Raw genomic sequence first — 18559 nt, forward strand, 5'->3', positions numbered from 1 at the left:
CAATCGCTACAATTTTTGTTCTTCGAGTGAGCAAACCTTTGCCTTTTGAGTGAGCATTCTGATGTGTTGAGCATTTTATGCGCACTGGGTGAACCCTCCAATGTGTAATAACTTTGCAAATCACACAAGGATGTAAATCACTGTTCTGAATCAATAGTCCCACATTGGAAAAATAGAGAAATGCTAAGGGGTTTATAGGTCAAATGAGTTCTCTCAACTATCAAGCTAGTCTTTTGGATTGGGCTCTCCCGTTTGGTTTATAACATTGGTGCTTTCATTGAGAGTCTCACGCATTGGGCCGTGACTCGAAGTGGTGGCTGGACCCAAGAGGGGGTGCCAACCGTGACCAATGAGGATCGATCCACCCGTGGAGCTGCGACTTAGAGTGGTGGCCTGGACCTCAAAGTGGTTCACGTCGCAACGCGTGAGATTTTCAATGAAATCATCAATGTTATAAACCAAACGGGAGAGCCCAACCCAAAAGACTAACCTGATAGGTGGGAGAACTCATTCGGTCTATAAACCCCTTAGTATTTCTCTATTTTTTCAATTTGAGACAATTGGTTCATAACAATCACGCTAGAAAAGCTCTATGCGACATGCTCGACTCAAGATATTGAGGGGAGATTGAATCTAGAAATCTGTGTGAATAACCACCCTTCAAATCAAATGAGCTATCCCGAATAACAATGGATAAAGAGATTATTTTTGTCTTTTATTATTTTTAAAATTTGATGATTAGATAAGAGGCTGGCTAGAAAAAATTGTCATTTTTATCGTCATCGTAATGGTTTGTTGCTATTAAAAGCATGTTACGCAGATGCACATCTAAGATTTTAAACGGGACATACATTACAATGGGGGTGAATTTAAAATGTATAAGGGGTTCAATATTTAGATTTTTACCATTATGGCATTGTACTTTTGAAAACATATGTCCAATTTTTTATTTTTTTTTATGGGAAAAGACATCATTTCCACCCCACACTATACAAGAAAAGTCTAAGCCACACCTAAATTATATAAGTGACCTATTACACACCTAAACTATATAAAAGTGATATTATTACCTCTCCGGGACCCCTATTCTAAGGCGCGCGTCACACTTATTTTAGGTGCGTCCAGCCGATTAAATAACAAAAGTAAACGGCTAAAAACATTAAGGGAAAAAGCATCGTTTCCACCCCAAACTATAGTCGAAAAGTCGAATCCACACCTAAACTATATAAGTGACCTATTACACACCTTAACTATAAAAAAGTGATACTTTTTACTAATGTGGTGCTGACGTGGCAGTGCGTGTAAAACACTACACCATATGCAAGTGGTGGCAGCCTGACAGGGTGTAAATAGTTTCACCTTTTTATAGTTTAGGTGTGTAATAGGTCACTAGTATAGTTTAGGTGTCGCTTCGACTTTTCAAGTATAGTTTGGGGTGGAAACGATGCATTTTCCCTTTTTTTATTTTAATGATGTTCATACATATATCTCACTCTATGTCGAAACTCCAAAAATTGAGATCAATTGAGTTAATTAACTATATTCCACATCTTTGTAACTAATTTTAACATAGATACTTGGTTTAGCTACATTAAAGTTTTACGATAAAAAAAAAACTAGATTAGGGTTGATTTTAATATATCAAACATTAAAATAATACGACATCACTATCTTAGAGATAAGGTAGAGATATTTTCGGTATATAGACCCTTGACAGAAGATAAAAAATAATTTAGAAACAAAATGTAATCGAGGTACCAAAGACAATCGGAAGTAATACGACATAAGATTTTAACAGAACAATAGAGATATATAATACTACTACTCAAATGTACGTGCTCCGCATGTTTATATCATGTTAGTCAATTATACTTATATACTTGTATATAAGAGAGGATCTTGATTTTGGTAGTCCTCACAAGGAGTTTTTTGGTATTTTATTTTTTTGTGAAATAAAATCATTACACATGACAATTAATAGTGTCTTTTGATTACATATTTCCATTTTCACCCTTGTTTTCAGTTCATCGTTTATAAATCTCACTAATACGACTAGTCAAGTGCACGTGCTCCACATGTTTCTATTTATGATCTTCACCGAGCGTAATTATTAAATATTTTAAATCATATCATTATATAAATATCGAGTTACTTGTAACCTTTTGATATATTCTAATTCTCTGGTAATACTTTCTTCCTCACAAATAATATTTTATTTAAAATTATGCAATTATGTGATTAACAATTTTAATAATTATAAAAACTTATCAACATGGTTTGTTTAACATATCATTAGATTATACTTATTATAAAGTAAAAAATATATATAATACAAATTATATTTTTAAATTAAAATTATTATTTTTTATACTTGGCTTAACACAGGCCTATATATATATATATATATATATATATATAAAGGATAAATTAGCTATTTTGATTGTTGTATATATATATAAATAACTATACTTTCAAAACAATGAAACAAAGAAATTACAACAACTAATGCCTTGTTAAAATAGATAAGGAAAATTAATTTACCTAAATTGAAGAATATTACATGAATTTAATACCTAAACTAATTCTATTCCTAATAAATCTTATATTTAAAAGGACTCATAAATTAAATTAGTTAGCCTAATAAAATTAAATAATAATTTTAAAAAAATAATGAAAAGACAATTTTGTCTATTAAGGAGATTTTTAATAGAGGGTAAAAAGTTCAAATCACTTTTCTAAAGGTCTTCACACTTTTAATATATTATAAATTTCCATATATTAGAAGAGGTGGTTTCAACATGTGAGTTTTTGATTTCAACATGTGAGTTTTTGATTTTTAAATTTAATATTGAGGGTAGTAAGGTCTTTAAAATAAGTTCTAAGCTCAATTTGATAATCTTTTGTGCTTTGTCTTTTTAATCTCCTTAAAAGTTTTTAATAAAAGCACATTCTTTTCTCTTTAATTACCAACAATACCATGTAAGAAATTTACAATAATGTCATCACATGTGGCTTTGCATATATTTCCACATATATGGGCCCCTCTATCTTCCATTTATTTTTTATTTTTATATATCTTTTTTTATGTATAAAATTATTTCAAACATATTATATTTAAGTAAATTGATTAGTAAGATGATAATTTATTGTAAAAAAAAAATATTGATACAATTAAATAAATTATATTCTTTATTTAATTTCATATTAAACATATAATTTACTTTCTTTCTTATTTGTTACTACAATTTCACCTAATTTATTTTTTTTCTAATATATAGAAGAAAAAATTTCAATATGCCTGCTTATGTTGTCTTCTTCAACTGATTCAATCGTGATTTTATTATATTACCCTAATTAATTATTATAAGTCATTGATATATTAAAAAAATAATAATATTTAATTTAAAAAAATAGACATTTATGACATGTCTATTTCAGTTATTTCAGTCATAATTTTACTTTCTGTTACATCATTTTTAATGAATTATTATAAATTATTTATATATTAAAAAATTAATAATATTTAATATAAAAGGTAAAATAGACATTTATGACATGTCTATTTCAGATACTTCAATCGTAATTTTACTGAATATAATCCCTAATTAATTATTATAAGTCATCTAAGTATTTAACGCAGCTCTCCGTCGATCTGTAGGCTTCAGCTGTTTACTCAGTAATTTTACTATATAATTCCTAAGTAATTATTATAAATTATCTACATATTAAAAGATTAATAATATCTAATAAAACAATAGAATAGACATTTATGATATGTCTGCATCAGCTGCTTTAATTATAGTTTTACTAAATATCACCTCTAATTAATTATTATAAGCCATCTAAGTATTAAATAAATAAATAAATAATATTTAATTAAAAAGATAAAATAGATATAAAATGATAAGTTAACTTTTGATGTTTTAAAATAACTTGACGTGTTAAATGAGATTTCACTTACTTTTTTTTCACAAATATCTTTTATAGTAATTTTACTATATCAATTCTAATTAGTTGTTGTGAGTCATTTAAGACATGTCTATTTCGCTGTTTCAATCATGATTTTACTATATCACCTCTAATTAATTATTATGGTCATCTAAGCATCATGTCACATAAATTGGAGTAGAAATTTTTTTACACAATAATTAAAAATTTAAATTATTTAGAAAATATAATTGACTGTTAGTGACACAAAACTCTGGACAAGGAGAGTAGCGTATATTTTTTGAAAATTATATAAATAATATTATAAATTACAATAATTATAAATTTAAAATATCTAAAAATAATTTAATCTATTATATATTTATATAAAATACTTTAAAAATACTATAAATCATAATAATTAACAACTTAAAAATTTTTAAATGATATAAATATTTGATTGACTCTCGGAATTGTATCAGTTTCACTTAAATTGAAATAGAATAAAAATATTATAAATCACAATAATTAAAATTTTAAATTATTTTTAAAATACAATTGACTATCAATGTTACAAAAGTTTGAATGGAGAGAGTAACATATGTTATTTAAAAATGGGGATCTTTCAAAAATAACTACATTTTGCTGGAAAACTCACCTTTCATAATCATATTTTACATAATTACCATTTATAGCTGTTGTATTCAATTTACGCCTGCTGTATTTGATTTTATCTATAGTTTGTATTTATATAAAATATAAATACAGTATCATTTAGCTAATGTATTCGATTCACAGCCATTGTATTCACTTTTACTTAGTGGTTTGTATTCATAAAAACATAAATACACTATATATTTAGTCTTGCCAAAAACACTACCATTTTTTGTCTTTTTATTTTTTTTTATATTTTTTATTTTTCGTGTTTTCCTCATTTTTTCTTCATATTTTTTCTAATTTTTCCTATTTTTATTTTTTTTGTTTTTTTATATATTTTCTCTCTCTTCCATCTCTCTTTCTTTTTATTTTTTATTTTTTTTGTTTTCTTTTTTGTAATTATTTTCTTTATCATTTTTTTTGTTCTATCTTATATTTTCTGTATTTTTAAAAAGTATAACTACTCGAGCACAAGTCATTGATGATAACGTAAATACCATAATTGTTTATCTATTTGTAGTCACGCCGTCATTTATATTTTTGTATTCATTAATACAACTATATTTGTATTTGTATTTTAAAGTTCGCGCTTGTATTTGTATTTTGTAGTTCGCGTTTACATTTATATTTTATAGTTCGCACCTGTATTTGTATTTGTTAGTTTGCACCATCATTTATATTTTATATAATTCGCACTTGTATTTTAAAAAACTGTTTTGCATTTGTATTTTACAATTGACTGTATATTATATTGGATTATATTTGTATTATGATTTTATTGTGTTTGTATATTTAGATTATATTTATATTTGTATTCTATTTTTATCGATGTCTTTTCATTTTTAAAGAATTATTTTGTATTTGTATTTGTAAGTTGATTGCATATTGTATTTAGCCGTGATTATGTATAATTTATCATTTGTATTTGTATACAAACAAGTAAATGTATTAATTATATTTTTTTTATTCTAAAATATACAAATATGTAATGTATCATTTGATACAAATGTACCGTTTTGTATTTGTATGTCAAAATTATTATTCGTATTTGTAAATAAATAAATATCACTTGATACAATACAATTACAAACAAATGAAACCAGCGATTTTAAAAATACAAATACACATTGTATTTTTATAAAAAAATGAATTATATTTATTTGTATCAATAAATACAACTCGTATAAATAAATACAAATAAATATTCGTAAAAAGAAAATCAATCGTTCCTTTTCAATAATCAAAAAATACAAATGACAGTTCACACTTATATCTATATGTTATAGTTCGCATTTGTATTTGTATTTAATAGTTTTCACTTGTATTTGTATGTTATAATTTGTCTTTATATTTATATTTTATAGTTCGCACTTGTATTTATGTTTGCTAGTTCGCACAAATGAAAAGAAAAAGAAAAAAAAGGAGAAAAAAAAAAAAAAAAAAAAAAAAGAGTAATAGAAAATAGAGAAAAAAATAAAAAAGGAGAAAAAATAAAAACAAAAGAAAAAAAGAAAACGAAAAATTTGGAAAAGGAAAAGAAAGAGAAAACGAAAAAAAGAAGGAAAAAAACGAAAAAGAAAAAAAAAAGGAAAGACAATGAAAAAAAGACAACAAAAAAAAAATTGAAAAAAAAAAAGAGTAATAGAAAATAGAGAAAAAAACAAAAAAAGGACAAAAAAAAAATACAAAAGAAAAAAAAAGAAAACAAAAAATTTGAAAAAAGAAAAGAAAGAGAAAGCGAAAAAAAAGGAAAAGAAAAAAAGAAAGAAAAACTGAAAAAAGAAAAAAAAAAGGAAAGTAACAGAAAATAGAGAAAAAGAAAAAATACATGAGAGAAACTATGAATTGTAATTATGAAAAATTAATAGGCAAGAGGAGGTTATGAATTATAATTAATTGAAACTAAGTTAACTAAGATAATTAGGAGTCAATATTGGCTAAGTTATGTAATTATACCTTTAAAAATTACATAAAAAATATTATAAATTACAATATTAACAACTTAAAATATTTAAAAACATATTAAAAATATGATTGATTATCTAAATTCAATTTGTGTCATAGAAATTGAGACAAAAAAAAATATATTGAGCTCATACTAGATTTCGGATGGCTCTTAGGATAATGTATACGCAATCCAACCTTTTTTTTTTAGCTTTTGTTTAAATATATCAAAATTGAAAATACAAGTTGTAATACAGTACATCAAACAGTGCATAAAAAATGTTAGCATAAATAATACCAATATTACTAATACAAGTATTATTAATGCAAACATTATTAACACATTCTATCAGCATTATTTTTTACACTCTAACAAAAAACTCCACGTTTCAATGTAAGGAACATATACAAAAGAAAAGTTCAATAAAATATCTATATAAGTATATTTTATTGTGTTCTCAAAGTCAAATAATTTAAATTAATATGAAAGATGGTAACTTATAGTTTTCTTTTCTATATAATTTTTGAAACACTTAAAACTTGAATTTAAAATATTAATTTAGTTTAACTTCAAAGAACAAGGTGACAAATAAAAGAGAAGGAAAAAATAAAAGCAAACGATGTTTATGGCGGCTTAATAAGGAAATATAATGCGGGTTATTAATTGCAATTCACATGTGATGTAATATGTAATGACCAGATAACCCTTTATTTTTTTTCAACACTTATTCTCAAGTCTTATGTATCATTTTTAATCTCAAATTTTCTACTTAATGTAGCAAATCTCAATCATATGATTAAAGATATAAACTTTTAACTACAGCAAATTTTATTGTTTATATGAGTAAATTATACATAATTATTTTGTAAGACTTGACTCCGTGAAAAATACTACCAAGTTGTTAATATGTTTTATGTATTCGTGTTTTATAATTCATAATTCGAATTAATATCAATTTAACTTATTGTACATGGTAAAAATATCTTAACACTGGGCCCGTGCTGACACAGGTCATGCTTCTCTAGTATAAGTATAAATTATAGATAACCAATCTATCCGCACCAACGGATAACCAAGAACAAGAAACTACAAACGCATAACTATGACTATTAGTACGGACAATACTCCTACCTACTAACAAGTAGACATTCTTATCTACTAATAATTTTTTATCCTAATTTGTATTCGCCACACCTTCCTAACTAAATTTATATCCTCGACAAACAGAAGTTTCAATGTAAACCCATATTCATACAGCTAGACATGCGGCCTTGACACCATGGGTGTGTTTGGTATGATGGAAAATGTTTTCTGAAAAATATTTTCCTATTTTCACTTATTTGGTTGCAATAAAATGTTTGGAAAACATTTTCCACAACAACTCATTTTCCTCAATTTGAGGAAAAATGACTTCCCTCATGGGCCAAGGGAAGTCATTTTTCAGAAAATGACAAATGTAACTTATGACCTACCCCACCCCTCTTTCCCACCCCAACAACACTCATATTCACATAACTCAAAAAATTCACATTTCTCAAAATTTATATTACTTGAAAATATTTTTCACTGTTCTTTACTTCAATTTTTCACTGCTTGAAATAAAAAATAGTGAAGCTCGAATTTTTCCCATTTCCAATGTTCATTGAATGTATTGTTATTTCATATGCGTAGAGGAAGACTTACCTATGTTACTTTTGATAATTGCATATTTCATTTTGTCATCGATGTAACTTATTTCACGAGGTTGAATAAGCTTGTCGCTCCGTTATATTTCTATTGATTGTAGTATCTTGAGATTGTCCAGACAAAATATTAAAAAGTGTCTTCTATATTTGCTAATTAATAGTTGCTTAAATTTAGTGATTGTAATATTTTAGTATTCGATATTGATATTATTTGTTATGCTTAAATTAATTCTTACAAATTGTTGAGTTGCTAGAGGCACTGATATACTAGTTAGCAGTTAGTAGTATTTTCTAAAAAAATATTTTTTCACTCATCAATCAAACACTAGAAAATATTTTTCTAAAAAATAGTCTCTACTCACCAACCAAACACCATAAAATATTTTTCGGAAAATATTTACACTCACTAACCAAATATGAGAAAATAAGTAAAAAACCAACTTATTTTCCAAGAAAATATTTTCCATCACACCAAACACACCCCATGACAATTACCATTTTAAACTTGGCACAACCATGTAATTCACGTCGACATCGATTATTATGGGATAATTGAGGCTTCTCTATATTCAATATTTCAACTAAAAAATTCGGGTTTTAGAGTCTCAAAATTAAAAAAAAAAAAAAAAGTTGTACTTTTTCCTTTTTATTATTTAGCATTTTGAATGATTTGATCTTTAACTTTTGCCTTGAACAATCAAACATATGAAAAATATACGTCCATATCACTACCTTCGAAGAGATAGATAGACTGTTTTCAATAGATCTCGATTCAGACAATAAAATAGTAAATATAAGTGTAATAAATAAAACATGAAAATTTATCAGATATTGTGATATAAAAATATAAATATATATCTTTGAAATATATTATTTTATTCAAAATATAAAGGTAAAAAATCAACCTAAAAAAAGTCAAAAAAACAAATAACCCCCAAAATAGGATGGAAAATCGAAAAAACAACTATGAAACCCACAGTTTTTTCCCTTCACTCAAATCAGTTGTTTTAAGTGAATCCGCTACATAAAAATAATCACCTTTCTCAGCGTGACACATTGACACATGCAATAACTTATATTCGCATCTTTTTCGTCTTTCTTTCTCTCTCTATCCTCCACCATTAAATTTTTATAGTACATTATTTTATAATCATAATAATAATTATATTACCAGTAGCATTTGGATCCATCCATGTATATATTTTTTTATTGTTTGTTTTTGTTTCTAACCATTCACTTATTAGTTCGACGAAAGGGTGATTTGATTCGTAAGAATTTATGTTAAGATATACTGTAGGCATTGTAGTATTGAATTAATAATAAACACCATGTTTTTGGACAAATATTTGATTATTACTTTAAAAAAAGGAATATTCAACTAATTGTTAAATTGGATACGTTTTGTTTACAAAATTACAACCCTTATTTTGAAACAAATAAAAAAAAGGAGATAATAAAGGATCTAAGTATTAGGATTTAAAACTTTAAAAAGAGGAAAAAAATGATCATAAAAAAAATTGAAGTGACTAGAAAGACCTGTACAAAATGACAAGGAAACTTAATCAAAATAGGAGATACATATTCTCGCCGTCCCAATTAAGATGATACATTGATTACAAAAATAATTAATAACATGATTAGTTTATCATAATAATCCTATTAAATAATATTTATATTTTAATTTGACGAGAAAGTAATTAATGCAAAAGGTAAAACATGGAAAAAAATTATCTCTTCTTGATTAATAAAAAAAGATAAATAAAATGAGAAATCAAATTAGAAAATTTAAAACAGATAACTTGAGGCGGAGGAAGTATTAAATTAGCAATTCGAAACCCAACCAAAAAAAATTGATAAGAAGAAAGGGGAGAGGAGAGAAAATATACGATGGCACAAAGGAAGAGTATTTACAGAGGAATCTTAGTAACTTAATTGGTTAGTTACCTGAACTTTCAATTTGTTGGTGAGGATTCGATTCCCCATATTGTAATCTCCTTCCACATTTTCCTTCCCCTAACCCCAATTTTTTATTTTATTTTTAAAGAGTAATTACAAAAAAGGGAAGAAACAATAAATAAGATAAGGTGGCGTTGAAAAATGGGAAAGAAAGGGGCAAACTATTTAATGTGATAATAATTAAACTTTAAACATTGCTCAAGCGGAGGCAAAGTGTTCATTAAATAAGTTTACAAGTGAATATACGAATTAATCAAAGAGAATTCAACATCTAATATATATATATACATAATAATTTTAGTTATATATATATAATATAATTTTCTGTCGAAGAGGTACGGATAACTCTCATCTCAAGTGTAGCTGCATTGAAAAGTAAAACTATACTGCAATGCATTACAAACACAAAATGGATAAGCTAATCACAAAAAATTGTGTTAGGATAGTAGATTATTTTTCTATTCTCTATTGAAGTTTTAGATCGGATCACAAATTACGTATGGGATGTAAATTATATCAAGTAAATTTGATGCCACAAACTCAATTAAGAAGATAAGAATCGATTCATGACTTCTTTCATCATATACGCGGATACGTCCACCCTAACGAGTTACTAGTAAACATTTTACTTTTAGGATGTGTTAAGTGAGTTTCTTATATTATTCTTGTGTTCGATACATATATAAAAAATATTATTAAAAATATTTATATAGAATGCATCTTAGAGTATGACTAGTGATTTTCAGTGAAATTGGGTTGAGAATCATAAGATCTTTATATTCAATTTTTAATAGAAACAAACATTAGGTGAAATCTTGGTGGATAATAGTACGCTTGTGTTAATGAAATATAGACAAATATCGTGAGTGAGTTTATGAGGATAAGAATGAAGATCGAGTGTGTCGAAAAATGCAAGGACATAATTAATGTAAAATGTCAATAAATTAGAATATCATTAAGAAAATTATTTTCTCTAGTTTTCAAAAGTATTGATTAATCAAACATAAATAATAATAAAATATATCAAACACAAATATAAATTAAAGTAATAAGCATAAATTTAATAAAATTGAGATCTGTCACAAATAAATATAACGTCTATTGAAAAAACAAAAAACAATCAGTAAGCTACACAGCCTATATTCTTGGTTCAATATATATTAACTTTTTATTGTCCATTTCTGCATTTCTTACGTTAGAGCCGAATAAAATAAAATTTTAACAAGTTGGACCACTTTCTTAGGGTCTCTAAATCTTCTTCATCCCACAACTCTCGCCGTCCGATCTTCTTTCTCTCTCTACATCTCTCCGTTGAATCTATTTCCTTCTTCTTCTTCTTCTTCTTCTTCTTCTTCTTCTTCTTCTTCATCTTCACTGTTACCTTGTTATCTCAATTTTCAGTTATAGCTGTATCAAACTTGTTGGTAGTAATGGTAATTTGTTAGTACTTGCTATTGAAATAATTAAGATTGTATACGGTTCTAATGGATGACCGTAGCTCAACGCGATTGAGTACGTCGACGAACGACACCGTATGGGAGTGCGTGATTCCGTATATACAGGAATCACGTGACAGAGACGCGGTGTCTTTGGTGTGCAAGAGGTGGTGGCAGATCGATTCGATAACGAGGAAGCATATAACTATGGCTTTGTGCTACACAGCGAAGCCGGAGCAGTTATCAAGGAGGTTTCCACATCTTGAATCGGTTAAACTTAAGGGGAAACCGAGAGCTGCTATGTTTAATTTGATACCTGAGGATTGGGGAGGGTATGTTACTCCATGGGTTGTGGAAATTACAAAGTCGTTTAGTCGATTGAAAGCTCTTCACTTTAGGAGGATGATTGTTGGGGATTCGGATCTCGAATTGCTTGCGATTCGTCGTGGTAAAGTTCTTCAGGTTTTGAAGCTTGATAAGTGTTCGGGATTCTCTACTGATGGTCTTCTGCATATTGCTCGTTCCTGCAGGTATAAATTTGATATGTTAAATTTCATTTGTTGCAAGTTGAGCTGATTTCAGTTCAATTGTGAGTTTATTCACTTTAATTAACTATTGTCAATGAGAATTTCCTGAATTAAGATCCAAAGGGATGGATGAATCATTGGTTGAGGTGCAGGAGAAAAAAATGGAGATTCTAGGTTTGACTCCATGTTACAACACTTGAAATTGATCCTAGATTTGTAGCTCTCATTTGGCCTCAGATTTTGAAGTTGAAACTTGAAATTTGAAAATTTGAGTTTTCCAAGTTGTGATTTTTTGTGCTTGAAGTTGTGTTTGGACTTTGCATTTTACTTGGAAAAATTTGAAGTTGCATGAGTCCAATTTTTGGGAACTTGAAAATGTTTGAAAATTTATTCAAATTTTATAGCCAAACTGATATTTGAAGATAAATTTTGAAAATATACTCTCAAAATCTCTGGGCGAATGCTAGCATACTGACAGGTTCAATCTTTAATTTTTTTACTACCAATCCAATTGCACTTCTGGATTATGGTTTCAAAATATAACATTTGTTGAAATTTGGTGATCTTTTACATATATATTTGAGCTCCATATCAAAATTGTTGTGTTTGATTGGCCCATAGCTTGTTAACTACATTAGCCCGTGCTCAGTATAAGCTTATCTGCTATGTTTACCTGACAGCTGTGCTAATGGGCTGCAGTAGTTTGTGCACAAGATGGTTCAAACACCATCATTTTTCAAAAAAAAAAAGAAAGAGGAAAAATGAAGAAGCTATCCTTATTATCCATTTCTTTGAGTTGTGTCTTCAATTTCTTTTCTCCTTTTCTAGTTTTCTTTTTCCTTGTAATTTATTGCTTCTACTTCTAAAAAAAGGTGTTATGTTTTCCAAGACTTCGTTGGGATAGAATGCTCCACTACTATGCTCTAAATATTTATATTGTCATGTTTGCTCTTAACTATCCTAGTTTTGGATATTTGTGGTGGTTTGAGTTGTCAAGGCCATTGGTAATTCTAGTGAACTTTCTTTCATTCTGTATTGGTCAAATTTTGGATTGCTCTAGCTCTAAATGAGGTGACGTAGTTACTGAAGATTCATATAACTGTCCCAAACTGGTTTGGATTAGCGACATAGCTGTTGTTGTTTGTATCCTTTTTTGAAAGTTAATTTTCCGCGAAGATTCAAGAGAATTGATAGATTAGGAAAAGTAAAAAAGATGGAAAATTGAACCATAATGCCTGAAAAGGCTATTGATATACATAGTGGGGCAACTAAGTTCTTTTCTTAATCCCCCTTGCAGTCAATGTTTTATTCTTTGCCTAGAGTTATGCAACTCAAGCATGTTACTTTGATGTTTAGAGCAGCTTTTAGGGTGATGGACTCCATTAGTTCATGAATATCTGATTGCTAGAATTGTGACGGTAAAAGAATTGGTTTCTTTTTCAGTCTAATAAGCATTAGTGATGATCAGAGTATCCTAGATATGTAGATTTTGAGCATTATGCGAGGTACTTATTTCACGTCGCGTTCTTATCAGAGTATCCTAGATATGTAGATTTTGAACATTATGTGGATTTTAAATTTAATTTATTGATACCTTTTTGTTTCTAGTCTGTTTTTTTATAATCTAGAAATTCTCAAGGGTTAGTGGCGTACTGTCTGAAACTAGGTGGATAATGAGCCCTCCCATTATCCTTCTCCACTTAAAAACTGGATTTTGTCTACGCCAGGGCTTATACCCGTGACATGCATCTTAACCGTACAACATGTGATGATGCACTTTTACCATTAGACTAAAACCTTGTGGACAGCCCATTTGGTTTTAGTTTATAAGTGCCTGCTATTGGTTTCTAAGCCGTTTTACCATGAGAAATATTCATTTTGTATGGGGATTAGCTTCTCACTTTAATTCAAAATAAATGTATGGTTAAAACCACTGGACTCCAAATTTGAAAAAGTGTCCCAAACCTATTTTCCTACTCCATCGTTGTAAATTCCAAATAAAGTGCTCTCTTTTCTCTTTAGCAAAAAGTATAACCAAACACAACTTTATATTCAACTCCAACTTAATAAATTCTAATAAAGTGAAAAATATTTGGAATCCATGGGCAAATGCCTACTAAGTTTCAACTAATGCGGTCAACATATCACTCTATAAATTTGTGAATTGACCATTAGAGTCGACTTAGCTCACCTAAAATAGGACACAAGTGGTACTAAGCATGTTATACTCTTAGGTGTCATTTGGTTTGAAAATGGTTATCCCGGGATAACTAATACCGAGATTAGTTATCCCGGGATTACCCGGGATAACTTATCCCTCCATGTATATGGGATAAGTTTTCATTTATTTGGGCGAGAGGGAGGCTGTGAGTCACCTGGGCTACGGATTTTTCCGTTGGTTGATTCTCGAAATTGAAAAAATCAAAATCGGGTCCAGACCCACAAATGAATAGGAAGCGAGGCGAGGGTCCTTCATTAAAAGGGGGAAAAGAGGGGTGGGACTAAGGGGAAAATGGTGGGATAAGTTATCCCGGGTTGGATTAATCCTTCCAACCAAACAAAGGAAAATGTGTTCTTTTATTTTATCCCGGGATAGCCATTTTCAAACCAAACGACCCCTTAAGGTACAGACTTGTCCAATTGTTCACGAAATGTCAGTTTGTGAGGTGGAGACAACTGGTCATTAAAGAAAAAGGGTGTAGACAACTGATCATTATAAAGAAAGGGGGTTGGAGACAACAGGTCAGATGTTATCGATCATGACAAATGTAAAGCTGATGAATGTGAAAAAGTTAAAATGCTCTTAGTACTTTTGTTATAAAAAAAAAAGTTGCCTGTTTTTGTTTTGTGGGATGATCAAGTGATCTCAACACAGTGTTCAGGGAAGTGTGATGCGGACAAAAGTGACAAGACTCCGCATGACGCATTACACGAAGCGTGAAGCGGTATGAGCGGATCACTGCAGGGAAACGCAATTTAAACGAAAAAAGACTAAATAGAGCATCAAAACAGTAAGACAGAACCGAAAAGACCATAACTATATAATCAACAATAAAGACAATATATATAAACAACATATACAAGCAGAAGTTTAAATTAAACACCAAAATCACAGGTTTGATCACCGAAACACCTACTGCGAAACAGACCAGCAAAACAACACAGACCACAATAGCAAAACAGTTCAACAAAATAGCAAACAAACCGAAAAAGAAGAAAATCCAGATCTAAATTAATAATGTTTCAATATCTAGTTCTTCTTCTAAAGCTCATCTACTTCATCAAGAATCTCCAAATCTTGTATTTCTTCATTATCATCATGAAGAGACTCTTTTCTTTATTTATAATTGACCCTAAAAATAAATTCAACATGATGCGCTCGCATCAGCTTGCTTCTCGCATCAGCTCGCTTCTCGCATCAGCTCGTTTTCCGCATATTCGTGTGATGCACCCGCTTCTGCAAGGTTGGCTCGCATCAGCAACACGAATTGAGAGGGGCTTGCCTCACTTCGCATCATCGCATTATGCGATGATGCGAGTGCATTCCTGAGCGCTGTCTCAGCATATGCCTACAGCGTTGTTATTCTGGTGAAGCTGTAGGTCTAACTTGGTTAATTGTCCTATGATGACTTAGCCATCACCACTGCAGCGTAGTGTGTGATGGACCTATGATATTGTTTAGTTGATAGGAAGTTAGTTTTCATAATTGAACTTGATTAACGTTGAAGTTGATACACTGAACAATCTCCTATATGGGACTGATATGACATGATAGGGTTCCGATAAAGTCATTACTTCTGCACTTGTTTGTACTATTTAAGACAATTTTGAATCTCTTGCACAGTTCGCTATGTTTTGTGTTGCTCAAAAAAAAATTTTTGGGAATTTTTACTACAATTGAGTAGTCGATTGAATACTGTTGCCTATTTTTTCTCTATGGGTTCTTAAGTAGTCTGTATTCTGCAGGAACTTAAGAACTTTGTTAATGGAAGAGAGTTCTATAATTGAGAAAGATGGAGAATGGGTACAGGAACTAGCATTGAACAACACAGTTCTTGAGAATTTGAACTTTTACATGACAGACCTTGTGCAAGTTAGGGCTGAAGATCTCGAATTGATAGCAAGAAATTGTAAATCTCTCGTCTCTATGAAAATTAGCGAGTTTGAAATTACGAAACTTCTTGGTTTCTTTAGAGCTGCAGCTGCATTGGAGGAGTTTGGTGGTGGCGCATTTAATGACCAACCAGAACATGTTGCTGAAAATGGCTATAATGAGCAAGCAGGAAAATATGCTGCAGTAGTGTTCCCTCCAAGATTATGCCAATTGGGCTTGACATACTTGGGGAAAAATGAGATGTCCATTCTCTTTCCCATCACATTTCGGGTGAAGAAATTGGATCTTCTTTATGCCCTTCTTGACACAGCAGCCCACTGTTTCTTACTGCAAAGGTGTCCCAACTTGGAAATTCTTGAGGTTAAGTCTCAGAAGCTTTTCTCACCCTCTTTTTTTTATGCCAGTATCAATTTGTATTTAACGGGTTCACTTATATCGGTGCATAGTGCCAACACTTAAGCTCTTTTTATTGTGATTGCATCACTTTGATATCAGAAATTGAGTGTTTAATGGAATTAACTGGTAGAAGTCCCACACATCAGTCATGGGATGGGTAATTGATCTCCTTATATGGTCTTGGTCAATCCTTCCCCATGAGCTAGCTTTTAAGGATGAGTGAGGCCTCTTATCATTAACAAAAAAATATTTGTGACATATTTTTCGCTAGAACACGTGTCAAAGTTTTGATCCTTGCACAATTTGTTATCTATCAATGAGCCTACGTTGATACTTCAATTGTGGAAATGACTGATTCTGCAGAGAGCATTCATGGATTCATGTATAGTGGCAGCTTTATCATTTTTGCTTCTGCATCTGAAAGGTACCTCCTATATTGCTCGGACTCTCCAAAAATGTTGCGGCACCCATATCGGATCCTCCAGAAATGCACTACTTTTGAAGGCTTCAACACACATAGGTTTGACATTTTTGAAGAGTCCGAGCAACATAGGATGCCACTCCAGAATTTGGAGTGAAAAGAAGATTTGTAGATGAGAGGGGAAGTTTTATCTGAAGTTTATAACCTAATGCAGTTCTCTTTCTGTTGGCATTTTTTAAACAGACAAGGAATGTTGTCGGGGATAGAGGATTGGAAGTGCTTGGCCAGTACTGTAAGAGGTTAAAGCGGCTCAGGATTGAGAGAGGAGCTGATGATCAGGAGATGGAGGATGAAGAAGGTGCGGTTACACACAGTGGATTGATTGATTTGGCAAAGGGATGCCTTGAACTAGAATACATGGCTGTCTACGTGTCAGATATTACTAATGAAGCCTTGGAAATTATTGGTAGATATCTGAAAAACCTGTCTGATTTTCGGCTGGTTTTGCTTGACCGAGAAGAAAGAATAACAGATCTGCCACTTGATAATGGTGTCCGTGCTTTACTAAGAGGTTGCCATAATCTTAGAAGGTTTGCCCTCTATGTCAGGCCTGGGGGACTTACTGATGTAGGTCTCAGTTATGTCGGGCAATACAGCCCAAATGTGAGATGGATGCTTCTGGGATATGTTGGTGAATCTGATCACGGCCTTCTAGAGTTCTCTAAAGGATGTCCTAGCCTGCAAAAACTAGAAGTGCGAGGCTGCTGTTTCAGTGAACGTGCATTAGCTTTGGCTGCCTTGCAGCTAAAATCGTTAAGGTACCTTTGGGTGCAGGGATACAGGGCATCCTCAGCTGGTCGCGATCTCTTAGCGATGGCTCGCCCATTCTGGAATATTGAGTTGATTCCTGCAAGACGAGTTGTTACTAACGATGGAAACAATGGAGAAGCTGTAGTGTCCGAGCATCCAGCCCATATACTTGCGTACTATTCACTCGCCGGGCAAAGAACAGATTTTCCAGACACTGTCAGGCCTTTGGACCCAACTTACCTTCTCGCTGAATAGGTTTGTAAATATAACTTTTCCTTGAGTGAAGTTGTTTCAGGTCGATTTGCTTCCTTTTTAGGTGTCTTGTCCATATGTATGCCTCTTTCCTTTCCTTCCCTTTTTCCTTGATGAGAGTTTTCTTTCTTTTTTGTTCCAAATTGATTTTGATCTTTTCTTTTAGACATGTATCCTGTAATAAATTTGCTTTCCCTCAGGTTATCTGTAATCTAACACTTGTTGATCTCATCTTGTTCTGTGCTTTGGGTTAAAGTAACATTTGTGAGGTGTAGGACTGATGATTTGGTCTTCACTTGTTCGATTTTAAGGTAGGGGTAAGGTCTGCGTACATTCTACCCTCTCTAGGTTTCACTTGTGGGAGTACACTGTCATGTTGTTGTACGATTTTAAGGCTAGAGGTCAAAGCCTATGATAAACGATGAAAGCATTC

General features: G+C 30.6%; 1 protein-coding gene across 1 annotated transcript; it reads left to right on the plus strand.

The window, feature by feature from the left end:
• The first annotated feature begins 11288 nt into the window (after positions 1 to 11288).
• LOC107871102 (coronatine-insensitive protein 1) lies at positions 11289 to 18357 on the plus strand. Its single transcript, XM_016717900.2, has 3 exons — positions 11289 to 12136; positions 16100 to 16607; positions 17308 to 18357. The coding sequence occupies exons 1-3, from the start codon at positions 11655 to 11657 to the stop codon at positions 18127 to 18129; spliced, it is 1812 nt and encodes a 603-aa protein (XP_016573386.1). The 5' UTR covers positions 11289 to 11654; the 3' UTR covers positions 18130 to 18357.
• The last annotated feature ends 202 nt before the right edge of the window (positions 18358 to 18559 follow it).

This window comes from Capsicum annuum, chromosome 5, assembly GCF_002878395.1.
Source record: "Capsicum annuum cultivar UCD-10X-F1 chromosome 5, UCD10Xv1.1, whole genome shotgun sequence".
NCBI classification, from domain to species: Eukaryota; Viridiplantae; Streptophyta; class Magnoliopsida; order Solanales; family Solanaceae; genus Capsicum; species Capsicum annuum.

Excerpts from the sequence above, each read along its gene's own strand:
- LOC107871102 (XM_016717900.2), top strand. The coding sequence starts at position 11,655 with ATGGATGACCGTAGCTCAACGCGATTGAGTACGTCGACGAACGACACC. Across the intron at positions 12,137-16,099 it reads CATATTGCTCGTTCCTGCAG|GAACTTAAGAACTTTGTTAA; the intron begins GTATAAATTTGA and ends TGTATTCTGCAG. Across the intron at positions 16,608-17,307 it reads CCAACTTGGAAATTCTTGAG|ACAAGGAATGTTGTCGGGGA; the intron begins GTTAAGTCTCAG and ends TTTTTTAAACAG.